This window comes from Salvelinus namaycush, chromosome 35 (genome assembly GCF_016432855.1).
Source record: "Salvelinus namaycush isolate Seneca chromosome 35, SaNama_1.0, whole genome shotgun sequence".
NCBI lineage: Eukaryota > Metazoa > Chordata > Actinopteri > Salmoniformes > Salmonidae > Salvelinus > Salvelinus namaycush.
This window is the reverse complement of record NC_052341.1, coordinates 18,301,060-18,326,326: the sequence shown is the minus strand read 5'-3', so window position 1 is coordinate 18,326,326 and position 25,267 is coordinate 18,301,060. Positions and strand designations below refer to the sequence as shown.

At 42.8% G+C, this 25,267-nt stretch overlaps 1 protein-coding gene and 1 pseudogene across 1 annotated transcript in view; both read right to left on the bottom strand.

Moving 5' to 3' along the window:
- Positions 1-7,068, bottom strand: part of LOC120029423 (kinesin-like protein KIF19) — a 73,039-nt gene extending 65,971 nt beyond the window's left edge. Inside the window, 2 exon segments of the mRNA XM_038974637.1 lie at positions 6,270-6,350; positions 7,030-7,068. Of these exon segments, the coding sequence (XP_038830565.1) occupies positions 6,270-6,350; positions 7,030-7,068 (120 nt within the window).
- A 5,271-nt stretch (positions 7,069-12,339) lies between these two features.
- On the bottom strand, positions 12,340-24,673 carry LOC120029422 (annotated as a pseudogene).
- Between the last annotated feature and the right edge of the window lie 594 nt (positions 24,674-25,267).

Here is a 25,267-nt window from a genome sequence, read left to right as displayed (position 1 = left end):
GAGGAAAGTGCGGTTTGAATGAATGCTTACGAGCCTGCTGCTGCCTACCACCGCTCAGTCAGACTGCTCTATCAAATATCAAATCATAGACTTAATTATAATATAATAAACACAGAAATACGAGCCTTTGGTCATTAATATGGTCAAATCTGGAAACTATCATTTAGAAAACAAAACGTTTATTCTTTCAGTGAAATACGGAACCGTTCCGTATTTAATTTAACGGGTGGCAACCCTACGTCTAAATATTGCTATTAAATTGCACAACTTTCAATGTTATGTCATAATTATGTAAAATTCTGGCAAATTAATTACAATCTTTGTTAGGAAGAAATGGTTTTCACACAGTTCGCAACGAGCCAGGCGACCCAAACTGCTGCATATACCCTGACTCTGCTTACACTGAACGCAAGAGTATATTATAGGCAAGGCAGGACAAGCTAGTTAAACTAGTAATATCATCAACCATGTGTAGTTAACTAGTGATTATGTTAACTTCTTATGGCTGGGGGGCAGTATTGAGTAGCTTGGATGAATAAGGTGCCCAGAGTAAACTGTCTGCTACTCAGGCCCAGAAGCTAGAATATGCATAATTAGTAGATTTGGATAGAAAACACTCTGAAGTTTCTAAAACTGTTTGAATGATGTCTGTGAGTATAACAGAACTCATATGGCAGGCAAAAACCTGAGAAAAAATCCAACCAGGAAGTGGGAAATCTGAGGTTTGTAGTTTTTCAACTCTTTGCCTATCCAAGATACAGTATAAATTTGGTCCGATTGCACTTCCGAAGGCTTCCACTAGATGTCAGCAGTCTTTAGAACCTTGTTTGAGGCTTCTGCTGTGAAGGGGGAGAGAATGAGAGCTGTTTCAACCAGAGGTCTGGCAGAGTGCCATGAGCTCAGTCTCGCGTGCGCCCGTGAGAGTTAGCTGCGTTCCATTGCATTTCTAAAGACAAAGGAATTCTCCGGTTGAAACATTATTGAAGATTTATGTTAAAAACATCCTAAAGATTGATTCTATACATCGTTTGACATGTTTCTACGAACTGTAACGGAACTTTTTGAATTTTCGTCTGAACCTAGTGCTCGCGCCTCATGAATTTGGATTTGTGACCTAAACGCGCGAACAAAAAGGAGGTATTTGGACATAAATGATGGACTTTATCGAACAAAACAAACATTTATTGTGGAACTGGGATTCCTGGGAGTGCATTCTGATGATCAACAAAGGTAAGTGAATATTTATAATGCTATTTCTGACTTCTTTTGACTCCACAACATGGCGGGTATCTGTAAGGCTTGTTTTTGTGTTCATGAGCGCCGTACCCAGATTATTGCATGGTGTGCTTTTTCCCTAATTTTTTTTAAAAATCTGACACAGCGGTTGCATTAAGGAGAAGTTTATCTAAAGTTCCATGTGAAACACTTGTATTTTTTATCAATGTTTATTATGAGTATTTCTGTAAATTGATGTGGCTCTCTGCAAAATCACCGGATGTTTTGGAGGAAAAACATTACTGAACATAACGCGCCAATGTAAACTAAGATTTTTGGACATAAATATGAACTTTATCGAACAAAACATACATGTATGGTGTAACATGAAGTCCTATGAGTGTCATCTGATGAAGATCATCAAAGGTTAGTGATTAATTTTATCTCTATTTCTGCTTTTTGTGACTCCTCTCTTTGGCTGGAAAAATGGCTGTTTTTTCCTGTGACTAGGTACTGACCTAACATAATCAGATGGTGTGCTTTCGTCGTAATGCCTTTTTGAAATCGGACACTGTGGTGGGATTAACAACAAGTTTATCTTTAAAATGGTGTAAAATACTTGTATGTTTGAGGAATTTTAATTATGAGATTTCTGTTGTTTGAATTTGGCGCCCTGCACTTTCACTGGCTGTTGTCAAGTCGATCCCGTTAACGGGATCTCAGCCGATCTCAGCCGTAAGAAGTTAAGTCTTTATTGAAGACTCATCTCTTCAGTAGGTCCCATGATTGAGTGTAGTCTGGCCCAGGAGTGTGAAGGTGAACGGAAAGACACTGGAGCAACGAACCACCCTTGCTGTCTCTGCCTGCCCGGTTCCCCTCTCTCCACTGGGATTCTCTGCCTCTAACCCTATTACAGGGGCTGAGTCACTGGCTTACTGGTGCTCTTCCATGCCGTCCCTAGGAGGGGTGCGTCACTTGAGTGGGTTGAGTCACTGACGTGATCTTCCTGTCCGGGTTGGCGCCCCCCCTTGGGTTGTGCCGTGGCGGAGATCTTTGTGGGCTATACTCGGCCTTGTCTCAGGATGGTAAGTTGGTGGTTGAAGATATCCCTCTAGTGGTGTGGGGGCTGTGCTTTAGAAAAGTGGGTGGGGTTATATCCTGCCTGTTTGGCCCTGTCCGGGGGTGTCGTCGGATGGGGCCACGGTGTCTCCCGACCCCTCCTGTCTCAGCCTCCAGTATTTATGCTACAGTAGTTTATGTGTCGGGGGGCTAGGGTCAGTCTGTTATATCTGGAGTATTTCTCCTGTCTTATCCGGTGTCCTGTGTGAATTTAAGTATGCTCTCTCTAATTCTCTCTCTCTTTCTCTCTTTCTTTCTCTCTCTCTTTCTTTCTTTCAGGGGACCTGAGTCCTAGGACCATGCCTCAGGACTACCTGGCCTGATGACTCCTTGCTGTCCCCAGTCCACCTGGCCGTGCTGCTGCTCTAGTTTCAACTGTTCTGACTGCGGCTATGGAACCCTGATCTGTTCACCGGACGTGCTACCTGTCGCAGACCTGCTTACAACTCTCTAGAGACAGCAGGAGCAGTATAGATACTCTGAATGATCGGCTATGAAAAGCCAACTGACATTTACTCCTGAAGTGCTGACCTGTTGCACCCTTGACAACCACAGTGATTATTATTATTTGACCCTTCTGGTCATCTATGAACATTTAAACATAGTTAGTTGATTAGATAAATAACAGTCAATGAAAGATTAATGAAAGTAAAGTCATGACCTCTGGTAAATTCAATTGATTGGACATGACTTGGATAGGCACACACACCTGTCTATATAAGGTCCCACAGTTGAAAGTGCATGTCAGAGCAAAAACCAAGCCATGAGGTTGAAGGAATTGTCCGTAGAGCTCCGAGACAGGATTGTGTCGATGCACAGATCTGGAGAAGGGTACTAAAATATTTCTGCAGCATTGAAGGTCCCCAAGAACAGAGTGGCTACCATCATTCCTAAATGGAAGAAGTTTGGAACCACCAAGATTCTTCCTAAAGCTGGCCGCCCGTTCAAACTCAGCAATCGGGGGAGAAGGGCTTTGGTGACCAAGAACCCGATGGTCACTTTGACAGAGCTCCAGAGTTCCTCTGTGGAGATGTGAGAACATCTAGAAGGACAAGCATCTCTGCAGCACTCCACCAATCAGGCCTTTATGGTAGAGTGGCCAGACGGAAGCCACTCCTCAGTAAAAGGCACACGACAGCCCGCTTGGAGTTTGCCAAAAGGCACCTAAAGGACTCTCAGACCCAGAGAAACAAGATTCTCTGGTCTGATGAAACCAAGATTGAACTCTTCCCTGATCTGTTTCACCATTCCTTGTGATTGTCTCCACCCCCTCCAGGTGTCGCTTATTTATCCCTGTGTTTCCTGTCTCTCTGTGCCAGTTTGTCTTGTATGTTCAAATCAACCAGCGTGTTTTTTCCCGTGCGCCTGCTTTTCTATTCTCTTCTACTAGTCCTCCCGGTTTTGACCTTTGCCTGTTTTCTGGGCTCCATTCCCACCTACCTGACCATTCTGCCTGCCCTTCATTCTGTACCTCTGGAACTCTGAACTGGTTTTGAACTTTTGCCTGTCCACGACCATTCTCTTGCCTTCCCCTTTTGGATTGTTAATAAACATCTTGGACTCTAACCATCTGCCTCCTGTGTCTGCATCTGGGTCTCGCCTTGTGCCCTTATACTTTGGCCTGAATGCCAAGCGTCACATCTGGAGGAAAGCTGGCACCATCCTTACGGTGAAGCACAGTGGTGGGGATGTTTTTCAGCGGCAGGGACTGGGAGACTAGTCAGGATCGAGGTAAAGATGAACGGAGCAATTTACAGAGAGATCGTTGATGAAAACCTGCTCCAGAGCGCTCAGGACCTCAGACTGGGGCGAACGTACACCTTCCAACAGGACAACAACCTTAAGCACACAGCCAAGACAATGCCGGAGTGGCTTCGGGACAAGTTACTTCAACAAAGTACTGAGTAAAGGGTATGAATAGTTAAATAAATGTATTTTGAATAAATTAGCAAAATGAAATAAAAACCTGTTTTTGCTTTGTCAATATGGGGTATTGTGTGAAAATAGATGAGGAAAAATCTATTTAATCAATTTTAGAATAAGGCTGTAACATAACAAATGGAAAAAGTCAAGGGATCTGAATACTTTCCGAAGGCACCGTATACGTATAGATTGTGATTTGGATTACTGATACAGTGCTATTTGGGTTGTTAACTGGAACCATCCTGACATTCATGATTTGTTGCTTCTAGTTTTTATTATACATTTGTTTGACTTTTTTGTTACTGCACTGTTAGGAGCTAGTAACACAACTCCCTCCCTCTCTCCCTCCACAGGAACACATAGTTTTATAAGCCCTTTATCAGGTAAGAGGTAAACACTACGCAGTACACACACACAATACCCCGCACACTGTCTCCACAACCTGTTTGTATTGTAGTGACTATAAGCCCTTGGCTGCAAACACACAGAGACCTAAGATAACCTGCTAGGCTGTTATTCTACACAGATGAACCACTCACAAAATGTTTCCATTCTATCATCTTGCCTTTGTTTTTCAATAGCATAACATCAACAGTGTATGTAGAGGTTACATTTTGTTTAATTCTACTGTGACAATGAAAATGTTTCACCAATAAAGTTGACAATAATGTTGTAAAGGGTAAAGAACACTGCTGCTACCTTGCTCTCCAACCAAGGTGCATGGCTTGAGGAGCTAACAGAAGAACTTGTTGTTCACTGTAAAAAGCAGGGCTGTGTCAGCAACAATACACCATCACAATGGGCCTATCATACTTAGCTTACTCCTGGTGGTGTCATCAAGGCAGAGCAGAGGGAGAGTTGCTGGGTTAATAAGTCTGGTTGTAGGTTAATTGAATTGCTTTTGAGAGCCACAGACAGAGAGTAAGCCAGGTCTCATTCCCTCCAGTCCCTCACTCACAATTAATGCTGATTATTTCCAGTTTAACTGTGGCACCACCTTCCATGCAGTCAAAGACTTTGATTGAAGTGAACAACAAATTAGTATTAGGAATTGTCATTCCAAACATAAGTCCAACAACATCTACTCCCTACAGCAGATCACCCACTAAGACCTAAACCAGTTTATTCTCAGTGGTATTAACACCTCATCCATATCACAGTCATAATACTGCTCATTATTATCATCATCATTCTCACCCTCCTTCTTATCATCATCACATCAGGAGAATTACTACGTGGTATCCAAGTTGTCTCCATGAGGGACACACCTGGAGGCTTCTAACTGGCTCCAGGTAAATATGCTCCCCAAGGACCCTATAGGAGCCCTGCCTTTCCCTGTGCTGTATATCATGGATTAACTTCCTTTGGTTGGGGTCATGCTTTGCAATGAGGAAAATTGGAATTGGTATTTCGGTTAAATACATGGACTGAATGGAAATAGAACGACTGCCAAATAAGCTCATAATAATATTCTCTATGTTCATAATAGTGGCAGAATGATAAATGGTGGGTCTTAAATAGCAGTTCCATCAAGGTTAGAAGCATTCAATAACGGCACAAAGCTGTTTCACACACATCATGTCCTCCTTTGCTACAGTCCAGACATGTCTTGTCTGCCTTCTTTCTTCAGAATTAATCCAATTTCCATCCTCTATCAGAGAGGTCACTCTCTAAACTATAACAATCCACTGAATCACAATACAGAGCCATCTGCACGCGTCTCTCTCTCTCACGCACGCACGCACGCACGACTGACTTACTGCGCAGTGTGACATCTGAGCGTTGATGCGCACACACACACAGTGATCGACCTCACTTGGTTGAGACCAGTTATACTGTGCTGCGCTGCTGTGAAAAGTGCATGCACCTGCAGATACATTATATATGTGAAGCAGGCCTTGTGACTGGATGCGAGAGAGGCCTGGAACAACTTGCGAGCTTGCACAGACACACACACACACACAAACGCAAGAATGAGCACGCATGAACACACACACGGCGGGTCATCTAACCTGGTTGTCCACTCTGTGGGCCACTATGGTGGCTGCCTCTTCCCGCTCAGAATCGCTGAGGGGTCTGATCCTCAGGGCCACCTGGGAGACACACAGGTTGAAAAACACAGGCTTAGAGCTTTCACAATTAGAGCAACACACAACTATAATAACACAGGTTTAGACCTTTCACAGAGAAACACACAAAAACAACACAGGGTTAGAGATTTCACAGAGAGAACAATGCAAGGTTAGAGCTTTCAAAGTTAGAGCTTTCACAGCAAATATCAGAACAGCATCAAGGAGATTCTTCATTCACAACACAGCAATAGTCTGGAATCTTGATGCCATTCACAAGTCAACAAGAGCAAAGGATAAAGTAAATGATCATGGTTACCCTCTGTTTTTAACAGAGTAATTTAACTTGTGTAATGTCACTATGACATGAGCCTCTCTCCATCTATTGTCCTGAAGCTCTCTCTCTCTGTGTGTCAAAACACTCTTCACGGGGGGGGGGAGGGGGGGGGGGGGATTATTATAATCTTTAATGTGGGCTATCTGAATAAAATACCAGCTTGAGTGGCATTCATCTCAGCAACCCAGAACCAACGGGCATATAGACTACAATCTAGTCTACACAATTAACTAAAGTTACGACTTCCATGTAGCATATTACACTTAAATGATCCCATACCGGTAGGCTATACAACATTACTGCTGTTCTTGCAGTAATAGTAAACAGGTGTGATGATGTATACGTAGGCTACGGTATTGTACTTACTGTTAGTTGGTGGTCCTTTGATTCGCCAGTGTCCTTCATGGCCACTTGTAGTTGGAGTGTCCTCGACTTGTTAGAAAATAGTGGCCGTCTATACAGGCTACTAAACTGGACATCGGTCAGACATCCTGCACAATATCTGCACGACCCCTCTCAAAACCACCTGTACTACTTGTCAATGTAGCCTACAAACAAACCTCTACCTTTCCGCGTCAAAATTGTTGGGATCATTTTTTTACGGTTAAATAAACGCCACTCTACTCGCCAAATGTGCGCTCTTTCAAGTCTGATATAACCGCGTAAAACGAGTACATTCCGTTTAATCTATTCTGTTTCAATAAATAATTAGGTTGTTTATTCACCCATGTCTTTGAAAACAGACAAGGATACCGACGAGAATGCGGACGGAGAAAGGCAGGTGTCGACCTGTCTACTAGAACTGCCCTTTTATTCTCCTTCACTCTCGCCTTTTCTTTTCTCCTCTGACGACTCGTGAGTTGTGTTCCTGGATACCCGAGATCAGTAGCACAGAGGCATTCTTCAGAGCCTCATAAGCATAACCAGAGGCGCGTAAAACACGGTTGCTTCTTCGATTTGCCGCAGCCCAATGACGACATCTGGTGGACAAATCCATGGCGCACAAAATTGCGCAAATGGCTCTCCAAACTACGTTGATGCCCTTGCTTTCCCGCCAGATTTAAATACAATTTGACTGCGGTTTCTAGAATAACATAATCAATTATAAAACACGTTTAAGAAAGGCATCTGTGCCAAATGATTTCTTAACACCGAAAAGTGCTTATTTTGTTTGCCAACATTGTTAATGTATCATATTTTTTTAAATCCACGTGTACAGTATTCACATGGGCCAGAAGTTAAAATTTGTTAAAAAAAAATTGGGTTACCACATGATTCCATATGTGTTATTTCATAGTTTTGATGTCTTCACTATTATTCTACAATGTAGAAAATAGCAAAAATAAAGAAAACACCTGGAATGAGTAGGTGTGTCCAAACTTTTGACTGGAACTGTATATACAGTATATACTATATATCAAATAATTAAACATGAATAACAACGCAATACAATTATTGAGTTCCACATGACTCATTAAGAATGTCTCTATTATAAAAAAATGCCTTGCTGTCTTTATTTGATTGATTCAAGATGACAATACAGATGACATGTGGAACATCATGTTGTTACGGTGCTCCGTCTCTGACTTCTTTCTCTTCACAGACGCCTTTCTCATAATGATATTAAATCATTGGTTTGTGAGCACAGAATGTACTGTATATACCTGTAAGTAATTGCCAAGTAAATAAGAAGTAAACATTGCTTTCGACATCACTGAAAAGTCAAAAGTACCAACAATTCATTCCATTCACTCCTATTTTCTTATTATAAAATATTTTCGCCATGGGAGATTTTCTGTTATTATGGGGATAAACACATTTCAAAAGCGCCACCACAGCACAGATTAATATTGGGGGAAAATTATATTTAGTCAGATTACAGGTTATACATTTTGTATTCTCTAGAGGAGCTTACATACAGTAGCTAAACTCAGCAAAAAAAGAAACATTCCTTTTTCAGGACCCTGTCTTTCAAAGATAATTCGTAAAAATCCAAATAACTTCACAGATCTTCATCGCAAAGGGTTTAAACACTGTTTCCCATGCTTGTTTAATGAACCATAAACAATTAATGAACATGCACCTGTGGAATGTTCGTTAAGACATTAACAGCTTACAGACAGTAGGCAATTACGGTCACAGTTACGGTCACAGTTATGAAAACTTAGAGGACACTAAAGAGGCCTTTCTACTGACTCTGAAAAACACCAAAAGAAAGATGCCCAGGGTCCCTGCTCATCTGCGTGAACGTGCCTTAGGCATGCTGCAAGGAGGCATGAGGACTGCAGATGTGGCCAGGGCAATAAATTAAATAAAAGCAAAGGCTAGCTTTTTCAAACAGAAATTTGCATCCCGCAGCACTAATTCCAGAAAGTTTTGGGACACTGTAAAGTCCATGGAGAATAAGAGTACCTCCTCCCAGCTGCCCACTGCACTGAGACTAGGAAACACTATCACCACTGATAAATCCACGATAATCGAGAATTTCAATAAGCATTTCTCTACGGCTGGCCATGCTTTCCACCTGGATACCCCAACCTCGGCCAACAACTCTGGACCCCCCGCAGCAACTAGACCAAGCCCCCCCTCCCGCTTCTCCTTCACCCAAATCCAGACAGCTGATGTTCTGAAAGAGCGGCAAAATCTGGATCCCTACAAATCAACTGGGCTAGACAATCTGGATCCTCTCTTCCTAAAATTATCCGCCGCCATTGTTGCAACCCCTATTACTAGTCTGTTCAACCTCTCTTTGGTATCATCTGAGATTCCTAAAGATTGGAAAGCGGCCGTGCTCATCCCCCTCTTCAAAGGGGGAGACACTCAAGACCCAAACTGTTACAGACCTATATCTATCCTGCCCTGCCTTTCTAAAGTCTTCGAAAGCCAAGTGAACAAACAGATCCCGACCATTTCGAATCCCACCTCACCTTCTCCGCTATGCAATCTGGTTTCTGAGCTGGTCACGGATGCACCTCAGCCACGCTCAAGGTACTAAACGATATCATAAACGCCATCGATAAAAGACAGTACTGTGCAGCCGTCTTCATCGACCTGGCCAAGGCTTTCGACTCTGTCAATCACCGTATTTTTATCGGCAGACTCAACAGCCTTGGTTTCTCTAATGACTGCCTCGCCTGGTTCACTAACTACTTCTCAGATAGAGTTCAGTGAGTCAAATCAGAGAGCCTGTTATCCGGACCTCTGGCAGTCTCTATGGGGGTGCCACAGGGTTCAATTCTCGGGCCGACTCTTTTCTCTGTATATATCAATGTCGCTCTTGCTGCGGGTGATCCTTTGATCCACCTCTACGCAGACGACACCATTCTGTCTACATCTGGCCCTTCTTTGGACACTGTGTTAACAAACCTCCAAACGAGCTTCAACGCCATACAACACTCCTTCCGTGGCCTCCAACTGCTCTAAAATGCTAGCATTTTAGCATCACTACTCTGGACAGTTCTGACTTAAAATATGTGGATACTACAAATACCTAGGTGTCTGGCTAGACTGTAAACTCTCCTTCCAGACTCACATTAAGCATCTCCAATCCAAAGTTAAATCTAGAATCAGCTTCCTATTTCGCTACAAAGCCTCCTTCACTCATGCTGCCAAACATACCCTCGTAAAACTGACTATCCTACCGATCCTTGACTTCGGCGATGTCATTTACAAAATAGCCTCCAACACTCTACTCAGCAAATTGGATGTAGTCTATCACAGTGCCATCTGTTTTGTCACCAAAGCCCCATATACTACCCACCACTGCGACCTGTATGCTCTCGTTGGCTGGTCCTCGCTACATATTCGTCACCAAACCCACTGGCTCCAGGTCATCTATAAGTCTTTGCTAGGTAAAGTTCCGCCTTATCTCAGCTCACTGGTCACCATAGCAACACCCACCCGTAGCACGCGCTCCATTAGGTATATTTCACTGGTCATCCCCAAAGCCAACACCTCCTTTGGCCGCCTTTCCTTCCAGTTCTCTGCTGTCAGTGACTGGAACGCATTGCAAACATCACTGAAGTTGGAGACATATCTCCCTCACTAACTTTAAGCGTCAGCTGTCAGAACAGCTTACCGATCGTTGCAGCTGTACACAGCCCATCTGTAAATAGCCCATCCAACCAACTACCTACCTCATCCCCATATTTGATTTTGTTTTTCTGCTCTTTTGCACACCAGTATTTCTACTTGCACATCCTCATCTGCACATATATCACTCCAGTGTAAATTGCTAAATTGTAATTACTTTGCCACTATTGGCCTATTTATTGCCTTACCTCCTTACTTCATTTACACACCGTATACAGATTTCTCTAATGTTATTGGCTGTACGTTTGTTTATCCCATGTGTAACTCTGTGTTGTTGTTTAAGTCCCACTGCTTTGCTTTATCTTGGCCAGGTCGCAGTTGTAAATGAGAACTTGTTCTCAACTGGCCTAACTGGTTAAATAAAGGTTAAATGAAAATCATTTAAAAAAAAATACTGACTTACTTTTGATTTTGACCCCCTCTTTGTTTAGGGACACATAATTCCATTTCTGTTGGTCACATGTCTGTGGAACATGTTCAGTTTATGTCTCAGTTGTTGAATCTTGTTATGTTCATACAAATATTTACACATGTTAAGTTTGCTGACAATAAACGCAGTTGACAGTGAGAGGACGTTTCTTTTTTTGCTGAGTTTATATATAGACCCCAGGCCCCAATCTTAATGGGCAAGTGGACCAAAACAAGGGTCAATTTGTTACCATTGGACAAAGAGGTGCAGCTATGTTCGACAGGTAACTATCAGTGGTTATGTCATACAGGCTGGCGGAGTACAGCAACAACTTCAGTCAAAACCAAAACAATTCATTTTGATTTTATTTAGGTGGTCGGTGTGTCACAGGGTTAGTTTAAACCAAATTCATACCCCCTCACCAGCCCCCTCTCACTTTTTGAACCCTTGACAACCTATATTACACAGTAACTTTAACTCCTGTAATGGCATTGTGACATGAGTGTCTCTCCATCTATTGTCCAAGCTCTCTCTCTGTCAAAACACTCTTCACGGGATGGAGCTCAATCATGGCCTGCACTGCAGGGAAGGTGCTTCTGCAGAAAAAGAAAACCTGCTCTTTAGATACAGTATAATTACTAATCACAGCATGAATGGACAATATGATACCTCATCCACACATGATCAACTATGAGATCATAAATTGACTATGTAAATTGTAAAGTCTTTTGTCTGTAATGTATTTTTCGTTGTGTTGGACACCCAGTAAGACTAATGGGGATCCTAAATAAAATAAAATCAGAGCAGCCGTGGTGCACAGAACACAGTTTTGGAGTTCATGCTGTTACTGTATATAGGCCACCTGATGTGAATGTATTGCCAGATGAATGCTATTGAAGGGTGGTGTTGCTTGTTATCCTAATGAAATAGCCAACTAATTCAGTCATACCACAGAGAATAAATGATTAATAATAACCCTCTGGGCACAAACTGGTTGAATCAACATTGTTTACACATCATTTCATCAACAGAAATCATTATGATGATATTATGATGACATTCAATGTGAAAAACTGACTGGATTTGCAAAACATTCATTAATGTCAAGGAATTTTGAAAAGGTTTGTTTTGTTCACTCAATCCCTTCAAACCTTTTTTTCTTCCTCTTCTTTTTTTCAGTGTGCATTACTAGCTCCTCGGCGCTCTCCTCTCCGTCGCCCTCCTTGGTGTCGCCCTCCTTGGTGTCCTCGTCCTTGTTGTCCACAGGCCAGGAAGCACCCCTTATCCTGCACCTGCTGGCTGTACAGAGCCTCATCACACACCTAGAAAACAATAGAATATAACTTTTATGTCCATCCGAGGATTTTTCTTTGGCATCATCACACAAGAATTCTACCAATGATAACAACACAACAGAAAGGGGTTTCACATTGTCATTTAGGCCTGGCAGGTGCTGAGTAAAGGCTGGATGAGGCGTATGATAATACTTGCAGACTGAGTGTGGGGTCGTTCTGTTTGAAGAGGAAGTCCCAACTGTCTAGTATCCCGTCCATTTTGATGGCGAAGAACACAGAGGGCCATACTGGACTCCATCAGCCTTCTGACAGATAGACTATATGCTATCTACGACAACCAAGAGGTCATTTTACATTAGGTCAATATTACAGGAGGGGCCAAATCACTGGTTATATGTATTAGAACCTAAAAAGAGTGTAATTTATCCATCTGTGAAGTAGCTATATCATTGGTCTGTATTATGTTGTTTCAGAGGGACCCTTTACTTTGTCCACATGATGGACGACTCCTTGATGTCTTCGGACCAGATGTGGGCTGTCCAATTGGCTACGGTCAGGAAGTTCTTGAGGAAGAACGGGTTCTTTTGCAGGGCGCAGATTGGGCCGTGAGGACCGCTGTACGTGCACACTATCTTCTCTGGTGGGCTCTTGGACTTTTGGTTACATGAGACCAACAGCCCTTGCTCTGTTCCCACCATAAACCTTGTGGTCTGAATAAGAAACAGATAAAACATCAGGTTACATTTTAGGTCTTCCTTATGTACAAATAGATGACATACTGGATCTCCCACTTGGACCAGTTCATACAAAAAGACGTTAGGCTAATCCATACTCTTAATTCATCAACAGTGAAACAACATAGGGATAGTCCAGTCTAGAGAGCCTCAGCACCATAGTGGTCTCAAACTCCAGTTAGATCACCCCCAGGGCATTGTCCAGATTGCACTTGTTGTTAGGGTCCAGTACCAGCCTCTCTGTGGGCTCGATCATCTTACGAATGTCCCACCACAGCACCTTATAGACAGAGACCAGTGGTCAACTCAGGGCCGATCAGTCACAGTCTCTTTGCCTTCAATAGATGCATTATTACATAACTTCTGGCTATGGCCAAATGGCAATTGAAGGTCAGAGAAAGTGCACCTGTCCCGGACCAAGAGTATCAGACTTCACTGCCCATGAGTCCTGAGCGTTTTGTGCCACCCTGGCCTATTGTGCCTGCTTGGCTTGAGAAAGGGATAAGGTGACAAAGGCTTTTATTGCTTCTATTGGAGGCTTGGTTCACCTGGCCGTCCTTAGACGCAGAGAAGGTATCGGTTCCAGTCTTTGACTGCAACCAGATGACTTTGTAGACAGGGTCTCTGTGACTGTGCTCTAGTGTGGACATTTCCACTGGCTAGCTGCCCTTGCGAGTGTCCCAATAAGCTGCTCAGACATTTTACTTAGTGTACTTTCACAAACACACATGCATGCACGCACAAAACACACAAATGACAAGAACACACAACACATAACTATTAACTGTCAGAGCCCAAACAAATATCTAGAGGCAATGTACTTAAATGCTCAAAAGAGCATTCGGACAAATCCAGACATTACATAACTGGAACCTTTATGACATTTACAAATAGCTGCAGTCTGAGAGTAGGTAGTATGTTGGATGACTTGACTATACCTCCAAAGTTCTTTACACTGCACAGTAATCTCCTAAGGACATTGTTCCTGAGCTGACAGGAAGCATGTTACAGCTGTTGAAGGACCCACCGATCTGGCCATTGTAGCTACCTCCGACCAGTATGTGAGGGTCTTTAGGGGTTTGTATTCCAGACAGACCAGTGGAGAGACAGGTTTCAGGGTCATCTCTGGCTTATTCCGATTCAGGGGATTCAATGAATTAATACTTTGTAGTCCACTTTGACTTTCTGAACTATCAATTAAGATGACAAATGAGTAAATCTCACTGCCACAGCTATTGCAATGATAATCCCTCTGTTAGAAAGGAAAATATAAATGAAAGAGACATGTTTGAGTCATACACCTACCAATGTCCCATATATAGGAGTTGTAGCTAATGTCTTTAGAGACTTTCTGGAACACCAATGAGGAGTAGGCCACAGCCAGCTTGCGGCTGCCATCGGGATGCCAGGACAAACTGGGGGCAGTGTGTTTTATCTTGTTCGGGTCTCTGTAAGATCAAAAACCACTCAGATGGACACAATACACTGGTAATATACATCATTTGTGGATTCTATGTGAGCAATAACTATGCCCTGCTGCCATTGTTGCTGTTATGTAACTGAAACAATGTTGAATGATAGGTTAATAGAGGTCATGGAAGCACTTAAAAACATTGATGGTTTTGACTCCTCCACCACCTCCTCCTCCCCTTCAAAGTACTCCTGGTAGATGTCGATGGCATTGTTCTGCTTGATGCTGTGCTCCATGTTCTGTGTTCAAACGGGAGGAACAGAGGAGGGCTGTGATCAGAGATAGAGAGGAAAACTTCTTACTCTCTCCCTTTCAGAACTGGTAATTTTCTCTATCACACTACTGCAGCAGCTAAGAAATGGCTTTGGAGCAATGTAGATTACATTTTTACATTTTTTATTTAACCTTTATTTAACTAGGCAAGTCAGTTAAAACCAAATTCTTATCTACAACGAGGGCCTAGATTCAGGGCCAGTTAACACCCATACTCTTACGATAAGTGCCATGGGATTCTTACTGACCACAGAGAGTCAGGACACCCATTTAATGTCCCATCCAAAAGACAACAACTTACACAGGGCAATGTCCCCCCCCAAAAAAAAAATTATCAGAGAAAAGAGTGCCTCCTACTGGCCCTCCAACACCACATCCAGCAGCATCTTGTCTCCCATCTAGGGACCGACCAGGACCAACCCTGCTTACTGTAGCTTCAGAGGAAAGACATCAGTGGGATGCAGGGTGGTATGCTGCTATAGGACGTATTATTTAGATATGGCATAATATCATACACTAGTGATTAATTCAATAAAATCATATTGAAAAATCTCTATGACCCGGGCCACATCGTGGCTACTTGACTGACTGATGTCTGACACACTGCCCAGCTGCATGATGGTGCTGAAATAATGCTTTCTCCACTTTCTTCCTGAAGCTTCCTGAAGGTTGACGTCCTTGGGCCAGCCTCCCTCCACATGGTTTATCACCCTGGTCTCCGACTCAAAGCGCTCTGTGTTCACCTACAAAGAAAGGGCCAGTCAGGACAGGCAGGATTCAGCACACACCGTACACTCAAGGCTGTAGTGGTCTAGTTACAGACAGACAGTCTGTCTGAATAAACAGTGTTGGATTGAAATGTACACTGCTCAAAAAAATAAAGGGAACACTTAAACAACACAATGTAACTCCAAGTCAATCACACTTCTGTGAAATCAAACTGTCCACTTAGGAAGCAACACTGATTGACAATACATTTCACATGCTGTTGTGCAAATGGAATAGACAAAAGGTGGAAATTATAGGCAATTAGCAAGACACCCCCAATAAAGGAGTGATTCTGCAGATGGTGACCACAGACCACTTCTCAGTTCCTATGCTTCCTGGTTGATGTTTTGGTCACTTTTGAATGCTGGCGGTGCTCTCACTCTAGTGGTAGCATGAGACGGAGTCTACAACCCACACAAGTGGCTCAGGTAGTGCAGCTCATCCAGGATGGCACATCAATGCGAGCTGTGGCAAGAAGGTTTGCTGTGTCTGTCAGCGTAGTGTCCAGAGCATGGAGGCGCTACCAGGAGACAGGCCAGTACATCAGGAGACGTGGAGGAGGCAGTAGGAGGGCAACAACCCAGCAGCAGGACCGCTACCTCCGTGTTACGAATCCCTTTGGCCCGACAGTCTAGGGGGGGATGGTAATGGGACTCGTAACACAACTCATGCAAATTATAGTAGTGAAAACGTAACAGTGAGAACAAATAACACAGACAACTTAATTACCGTCAAACACTAAATGTTTATTTATAAACACACGGTAAATGGGGGGGAGCAGGAAAAGGGGCTGAGCGGGACCCAAGGAATGAAAGAATAATAATTCAAAAACACCCCTAAGCTAGACTAGCCTACTTCACAAACAGCTAACTAACTAACCAAAAATACAGGGGGTGGTCCGCCCAGTTCTAACTAGTGTTTTTAACAATGTTTAACTACGGGTAGTGTAGCCCAAGGGCGACTTGTCTGGTTACCCCCTTTTCCCACCATCAAACAAACACTCAAACACCATAACCAAAACAATACTCACAGGTGGGGACAAAGTGACATGTAGCTGCAAAACACACAAGCGATCTACAGACAGAAGGCATGTTACAAAGAGATTGAGCTCGGGAGACAACAACTGACAGGGGTTTTAAACCAAGGGAAAGGGACTGTGATTGGGTAAGGGAAAAGGAGCAGGTGTCTTCCGATTAGCGACTGATTGATGACTGATTGGGGAATGATTATTGTCACCTGTGAGTAGGGGAGAAGGAGAGAAAAGAAATACACACAGGATACACACAGAACACTTGTATCCGTAACACTCCGCCTTTGTGCAAGGAGGAGCACTGCCAGAGCCCTGCAAAATGACCTCCAGCAGGCCACAAATGTGCATGTGTCTGCTCAAACGGTCAGAAACAGACTCCATGAGGGTGGTATGAGGGCCCGACGTCCACAGGTGGGGGTTGTGCTTACAGCCCAACACCGTGCAGGACGTTTGGCATTTGCCAGAGAACACCAAGATTGGCAAATTCGCCACTGGCGCCCTGTGCTCTTCACAGATGAAAGCAGGTTCACACTGAGCACATGAGCACATGTGACAGACGTGACAGAGTCTGGAGACGCCGTGGAGAACGTTCTGCTGCCTGCAACATCCTCCAGCATGACCGGTTTGGCGGTGGGTCAGTCATGGTGTGGGGTGGCATTTCTTTGTGGGGCCGCACAGCCCTCCATGTGCTCGCCAGAGGTAGCCTGACTGCCATTAGGTACCGAGATGAGATCCTCAGAGCCCTTGTGAGACCATATGCTGACACATGCACATTTGTGGCCTGCTGGAGGTCATTTTGCAGGGCTCTGGCAGTGCTCCTCCTTGCACAAAGGCGGAGGTAGCGGTCCTGCTGCTGGGTTGTTGCCCTCCTACGGCCTCCTCCACGTCTCCTGATGTACTGGCCTGTCTCCTGGTAGCGCCTCCATGCTCTGGACACTACGCTGACAGACACAGCAAACCTTCTTGCCACAGCTCGCATTGATGTGCCATCCTGGATGAGCTGCACTACCTGAGCCACTTGTGTGGGTTGTAGACTCCGTCTCATGCTACCACTAGAGTGAGAGCACCGCCAGCATTCAAAAGTGACCAAAACATCAACCAGGAAGCATAGGAACTGAGAAGTGGTCTGTGGTCACCATCTGCAGAATCACTCCTTTATTGGGGGTGTCTTGCTAATTGCCTATAATTTCCACCTTTTGTCTATTCCATTTGCACAACAGCATGTGAAATTTATTGTCAATCAGTGTTGCTTCCTAAGTGGACAGTTTGATTTCACAGAAGTGTGATTGACTTGGAGTTACATTGTGTTGTTTAAGTGTTCCCTTTATTTTTTTGAGCAGTGTACATAGGCTGCCAGATGCGTCTTATTATCTCATAATGAAGCAGCAGCTGTTTTTATCTAACACAGTGGTTCCCAAGCTTTTTATAGTCCCGTACCCCTTCAAACATTCAACCTTCAGCTGCATACCCCCTCTAGCACCAGGTTCAGCCTCAAATGTATTTTTTTGCCATCATTGTAAGCCTGTCACACACACACTATACGATACATTTATTAAACATAAGAATGAGTGTGAGTTTTTGTCACAACCCGGCTCGTGGGAAGTGACAAAGAGCTGGTATAGGACCAGGGCACAAATAATAATATAATAATAACAAATAAATAATTCTGCTCTTTATTTAGCCATCTTACAAATAAAACCTTATTTGTTCAAAAAAATGGTGAATAACTCACCACAGGTTAATGAGAAGGGTGTGCTTGAAAGGATGCACCTCTGCAATGTTGGGTTGTATTGGAGAGTCTCAGTCTCAAATCATTTTCCACACAGTCTGTGCCTGTATTTAGTTTTCATGCTAGTGAGGGCTGGGAATCCACTCTCACATAGGTAAGTGGTTGCAAAGGGCATCAGTGTCTTAACAGCACAATTTGCCAAGGCAGGATATTCTGAGCGCAGCCCTATCCAGAAATCTGGCAGTGGCTTCTAATTAAATTACATTTTCATAGAACAGCTTGTTGCAATTTCGATGAGGCTCTCTTGTTCAGTTATCGGTAAGTGGACTGGAGGCTGGGCATGAAAGGGATAACGAATCCCTTTTGCGTCGTCCGTTTCGGGAAAGTACCTGTGTAATTGCGCACCCAGCTCACTCAGGTGCTTCGCAATATCACATTTGACATTGTCCGTAAGCTTAAGTTCATTTGCACACAAAAAATCATACAATGATGGAAAGACCTATGTGTTGTCCTTGTTAAAGCAGACAGAGAAGAGCACCGACTTCTTAATCATAGCCTCAATTTTGTCCCGCACATTGAATATAGTTGCGGAGAGTCCCTGTAATCTTAGATTCAGATCATTCAGGCGAGAAAAAACATCACCCAGATAGGCCAGTCGTGTGAGAAACTCATCATCATGAAAGACAAGTGAAAATTATGGTCAGTAAAGAAAACTTTAAGCTCGTCTCTCAATTTAAAAAAACGTGTCAATACTTTGCCCCTTGATTTTTTATATTTTTTTATTTATTTTATTTCACCAGGTAGGCTAGTTGAGAACAAGTTCTCATTTGCAACTGAGACCTGGCCAAGATAAAGCATAGCAATTCGACACATACAACAACACAGAGTTACACATGGAATAAACAATAATACAGTAGAACAAAAGAAAACAAAAAGTCTATATACAGTGAGTGCAAGTCAGGTAAGATAAGGGAGTTAAGGCAATAAATAGGCCATGGTGGCAAAGTAATTACAATATAGCAATTAAACACTGGAATGATAGATGTGCAGAAGATGAATGTGCAAGTAGAGATACTGGGGTGCAAAGGAGCAAGATAAATAAATAAATACTGTATGGGGATGAGGTAGGTGGATAGATGGGCTGTTTACAGATGGGCTATGTACAGGTGCAGTGATCTGTGAGCTGCTCTGACAGCTGGTTCTTAAAGCTAGTGAGGGAGATATGAGTCTCCAGCTTCAGAGATTTTTGCAGTTCGTTCCAGTCATTGGCAGCAGAGAACTGGAAGGAAAGATGACCAAAGGAGGAATTGGCTTTGGGGGTGACCAGTGAGATATACCTGCTGGAGCGCGTGCTACGAGTGGGTGCTGCTATGGTGACCAGTGAGCTGAGATAAGGCGGTGCTTTACCTAGCAGAGACTTGTAGATAACCTGTAGCCAGTGGGTTTGGCGACAAGTATGAAGCGAGGGCCAACCAACAAGAGCGTACAGGTCGCAATGGTGGGTAGTGTATGGGGCTTTGGTGACAAAACGGATGGCACTGTGACAGACTGCATCCAGTTTGTTGAGTAGAGTGTTGGAGGCTATTTTATAGATGACATCACCGAAGTCGAGGATCGGTAGGATGGTCAGTTTTACGAGGGTATGTTTGGCAGCATGAGTGAAGGATGCTTTGTTGCGATATAGGAAGCCGATTCTAGATTTAACTTTGGATTGGAGATGCTTAATGTGAGTCTGGAAGGAGAGTTTACAGTCTAACCAGACACCTAGGTATTTGTAGTTGTCCACGTATTCTAAGTCAGAGCCGTCCAGAGTAGTGATGCTGGACGGGCGAGCAGGTGCGGGCAGTGATCGGTTGAATAGCATGCACTTAGTTTTACTTGCGTTTAAGAGCAGTTGGAGGCCACGGAAGGAGAGTTGTATGGCATTGAAGCTCGTCTGGAGGTTAGTTAACACACTGTCCAAAGAGGGGCCAGAAGTATACAGAATGGTGTCGTCTGCGTAGAGGTGTACCAGAGAATCACCAGCAGCAAGAGCAACATCATTGATGTATACAGAGAAGAGAGTCGGCCTGAGGATTGAACCCTGTGGCACCCCCATAGAGACTGCCAGAGGTCCGGACAACAGGCCCTCCGATTTGACACACTGAACTCTATCAGAAAAGTAGTTGGTAAACCAGGCGAGGCAATCATTTGAGAAACCAAGGCTGTCGAGTCTGCCAATAAGAATGTGGTGATTGACAGAGTCGAACGCCTTGGCCAGGTCGATGAATACGGCTGCACAGTAATGTCTCTTATCGATGGCGGTTATGATGTCGTTTAGGACCTTGAGCGTGGCTGAGGTGCACCCATGACCAGCTCTGAAACCAGATTGCATAGCGGAGAAGGTAGGGTGGGATTCAAAATGGTCGGTAATCTGTTGATAACCAGCGCACTTCTGTATGTTGTAAAAGCGTTACATGGTCACTGCCCATATCATTACATAATGCAGAAAATACATGAGAGCTCATGGGCTATGCTTTAACAAAGTTAACCATTTTCACTGTAGTGTCCAAAAGGTTTTTCAAGCTGTCAGGCATTCCCTTGGCAACAAGAGCCTCTCAGTGGATGCTGCAGTGTACCAAAGTGGCGTTGGGAGCAACTGCTTGCAAGCGAGTTACCACTCCACTATGTCTCCCTGTCATGGCTTTTGCGCCATCAGTACAGATACCAACACATCTTGACCACCAAAGTCCATTTGATGTCACAAAGCTGTCCAGTACTTTAAAAATATCTTCTCCTGTTGTCCAGTAGAGTTGGTATGTGTCTCTAAGGACGCAGGCCTTACTTTTTTTAACCATTTATCAATTTTAGAGCAAACGGAACGAGCAGCAGCTAGGTTTGGCTACATACAGTGGCAAGAAAAAGTATGTGAACCTTTTGCAATTACCTGGATTTCTGCATAAATTGGTCATAACATTTAATCTGATCTTCATCTAAGTCACAACAATAGATAAACACAGTGTGCTTAAACTAATAAACGCACAAACAATTACACGTTTTCATGTCTTCATTGAACTCACTGTGTAAACATTCACAGTGCAGGGTGGAAAAAGTATGTGAACCCTTGGATTTATAACTGGTTGACCCTCCTTTTGACAGCAATAACCTCAACCAAACGTTTTCTGTAGTTGCGGATCAGAGCTGCACAACGGTCAGGTGGAATTTTGGACAATTCCTCTTTACAAAACTGTTTCAGTTCAGCACTATTCTTGGGATGTGTGGTGTGAACCGCTCTCAAGGTCATGCCACAGCATCTCAAATCAGGTTTAGGTCAGGACACTAACTGGGTCACTCCAGAAGGTGTATTTTCTTCTGTTGAAACCATTCTTTTGTTGATTTACTTCTGTGATTTGGGTCGTTGTCCTGTTGCATCACCCAACTTCTGTTGAGCTTAAATTGGCGGACAGAGAGCCTTACATTCTCCTGCAAAATGCTTTGATAAACTTGGGAATTCATTTTTTCCGTTGATGATAGCAAGCTGTCCAGGCCCTGAGTTAGCAAAGCAGCCCCAAAACATGATGCTCCCTCCACCATAATTTACAGCTGGGATGAGGTTTTGATGTTGGTGTGATGTGCCTTTTTTTCTCCACATATAGTGTTGTGTGTTCCTTCCAAACAACTCAACTTTAGTTTAATCTGTCGACAGAATATTTTGCCAGTAGCGCTGTGAAACATCCAGGTGCTCTTTTGCGAACCTCACGTGCAGCAATGTTTTTTTGGACAGCAGTGGCTTCTTCCGTGGCATCCTCCCATGAACACCATTCTTCTTTAGTGTTTTACATATCGTAGACTTGCCAACAGAGATGTTAGCATGTTCCAGAGATTTCTGGAAGTCTTTAGTTGACAATCTAGGATTCTTCTTAACCTCATTGAGCATTCTGCGCTGTGCTCTTGCAGTCATCTTTGCAGGAGGGTCACTCCTAGGGAGAGTAGCAACAGTGCTGAACTTTCTTCATTTACAGACAATTCTTCTTACCATGGACTGATGAACATCAAGGCTTTTAGAGATACTTTTGTAACCCTTTCCAGCTTTATGCAAGTCAACAATTCTTAATCTTATGTCTTCTGAGATCTCTTTTGTTCAAGGCATGGTTCACATCAGGCAATGATTCTTGTGAATAGCAAACTCACATTTTGTGAGTCTTTTTTATAGGGCAGGGCAGCTCTAACGAACATCTCAAATCTCGTCTCATTGATTGGACTCTAGGTTAGGTATCTCCTGACTTCAATTAGCTTTTGGAGAAATCATTAGCTTAGGGGTTCATATACTTTTTCCAACCTACACTGTGAATGTTTAAATTATGTATTCAATATAGACAAGAAAAATACAATAACTTTTGTGTTATTAGTTGAAGCACACTGTTTGTCTATTGTTGTGATGAAGATCAGATCAATTTTGATGACCAATTTATGCAGAAATCCAGGTAATTCCAAAGGGTTCACATACTTTTTGCCACTGTATGGACCGTTAGTGGAATTCCCGCAAGAGAGTAATGGTTAATGTCATTGGATGTTAATTATTTGACCTATATTTGACATTGTATTGTTATTTCGCTGAACACTAGATGGTTTAATTTTATTTTTGGCAGTGAAACGAGGCTACTCAGGCGAGAAAAAAACATCCCCCAAATGTATAGCCCCATTGGAAAATATAAATGGACTGTTTGAAAATGTGAATCACATTTTTATTTGGCGGACCCCGACGGCATTGCACGTACTTCTGGGGGTCTGCACAATGTTTGGGAATAGCCAGTTTGGGAATAAATGATGTAACACAAACTTTGCTGATATCATGACACTCAACATACCCAATTAAAACTGGTGTGTTGCTCAAGTCTTGTGAAATTGTTAGGTTGTGTAATAAATGCTAATACTGCTACAGGCCAGTCAAGTTCTTCCACACCGATCGACAAACAATTTCTGTATGGACCTCGCTTTGTGCACTGGGGAATTGTCATGCTGAAACAGGAAAAGGCCTTCCTCAAACTGTTGCCACAAAGTTGGAACCACAGAATCGTCTAGAATGGAACTAAGAGGCCTAGCCCGAACCATGAAAAACAGCCTGGTGTTTGCATGGTGTTCTTAGGCTTGTGTGTGGCTGCTCGGCTATGGAAACCCCTTTCATGAAGCTCCTGACGAACAGTTATTGTGCTGTCGTTGCTTCCAGAGGCAGTTTGGAACTCGGTACGCAGTAAATTTATCTGAGTAAATTTCTCAAATTGAATAAAATTATACTCTACAAAAGATAACATTTGGTCCCAGTCTAAATAGAGTAAAAATTACTCTTGTTGCAGAGTTCAATTTTCAGAGTTATTTCTACTCTTCAGTGATTATATTTAATTCTACAAACTGTAATTCACTCTATTTAGCTTAACATGGAAACAACTACTGCCAATTCACTCAATATAGAATTGAATATTATCAGTCAAGAGTAGCATTTGTACAACTAAACGTCAATAAATCAGAAGTAAATAGTTAAAGCATTTTATTCTTAAATGTAAGACATTTGCAATACATACCTCAAAATACTGATAAATAAAATTGTGGACTGAAATGAAGGCCTCTGTTCACTTTAATACATGTACATAAAAAAGCTCAATATTGCAATTCAATACGTCTAACAATGACATGGCATCTCACATATCAAAAACACTGATGATAAAATAAAATTGTGGCATCTAAAATGACATTTTGGCATCTGTCCCCACTTACTTAAAAGTTTATTTTTTAACTCCACCTTATCCCAAAAAACAGTATTGCAATACTGCACAGTAAGCTCTTTAAAACCAAGATGTTTTATCTTGGTTTTAAAAGAGCTTACTGTGCAGTTTTTAGAGTCACAGGAAACAGTATGGGACAAACAGACTTGAACCATCACAACTGTAAGACATCTGTATATCAAATGCTTTGTGACAGAAAAGCGCTTTAACATCAACTACGTAAATTCCCTCTGTTGTACACCCAACTCTATATGCTCATCAAGACATATTGTTTGTAGGGCAAAAGTAAACAGTAACCTCATCTTTAACAACATGGTGGATTTTCTGAAAAACTGGCATCTCACAATGGACTTTAAGACAAACAACTAAACGATACATATTTCCATGGTGTTTGGCCCATTTAACATTTAAAACCGTGGTGTCAATTGGTACCTGAAGAGTCTCAGCCATCTTACAGCCCCAGTCCACCACATTTAAAGATAACCTTTTACCTCGACTGATCATGACTGTTGGTGTCAAATGTCTGCCAACTGTATGCTATTTGACTTTTTTTCCAATGTTAGTTACATTTTTGAAGCTTTTTAATTGTTTTTTAAAGAAATTATGCTTTGCGTCATAGTAGCACCTGCTATGCAATACGTGTCCAATTTTAAGCATACATGTGGGGTAACAAATCACGCTTCTGTAGCAGCCTCTTTTTTGGAAACAATTGCCTGAATAACCTGTGGTGTTCTACGATTAAGTGTTTCAAAAAATGTGTAATACCCTTTGATATCATTGGAGAAAATACAATGTCTACTATCTGAAGCAACAGCAACAGTAAATACCAGTGTAGATCATTTGGACAAACTAAGTGTCCAAAGATAAGTGGTAGATTGGGAAGTAAACACCAGGACTGGATAGCATTTAACCCCAAGTCATCAGAGTCCTCTCCTCACTTCACTGCAGAAGGTTTGTTGTTTTGCTCCATGTAACCATAGTTAAAGCGCTTTTTTCTCCTGTCTATTTCATTTGATGTTGTGTACTTGTCTATCAAGTGCAGTG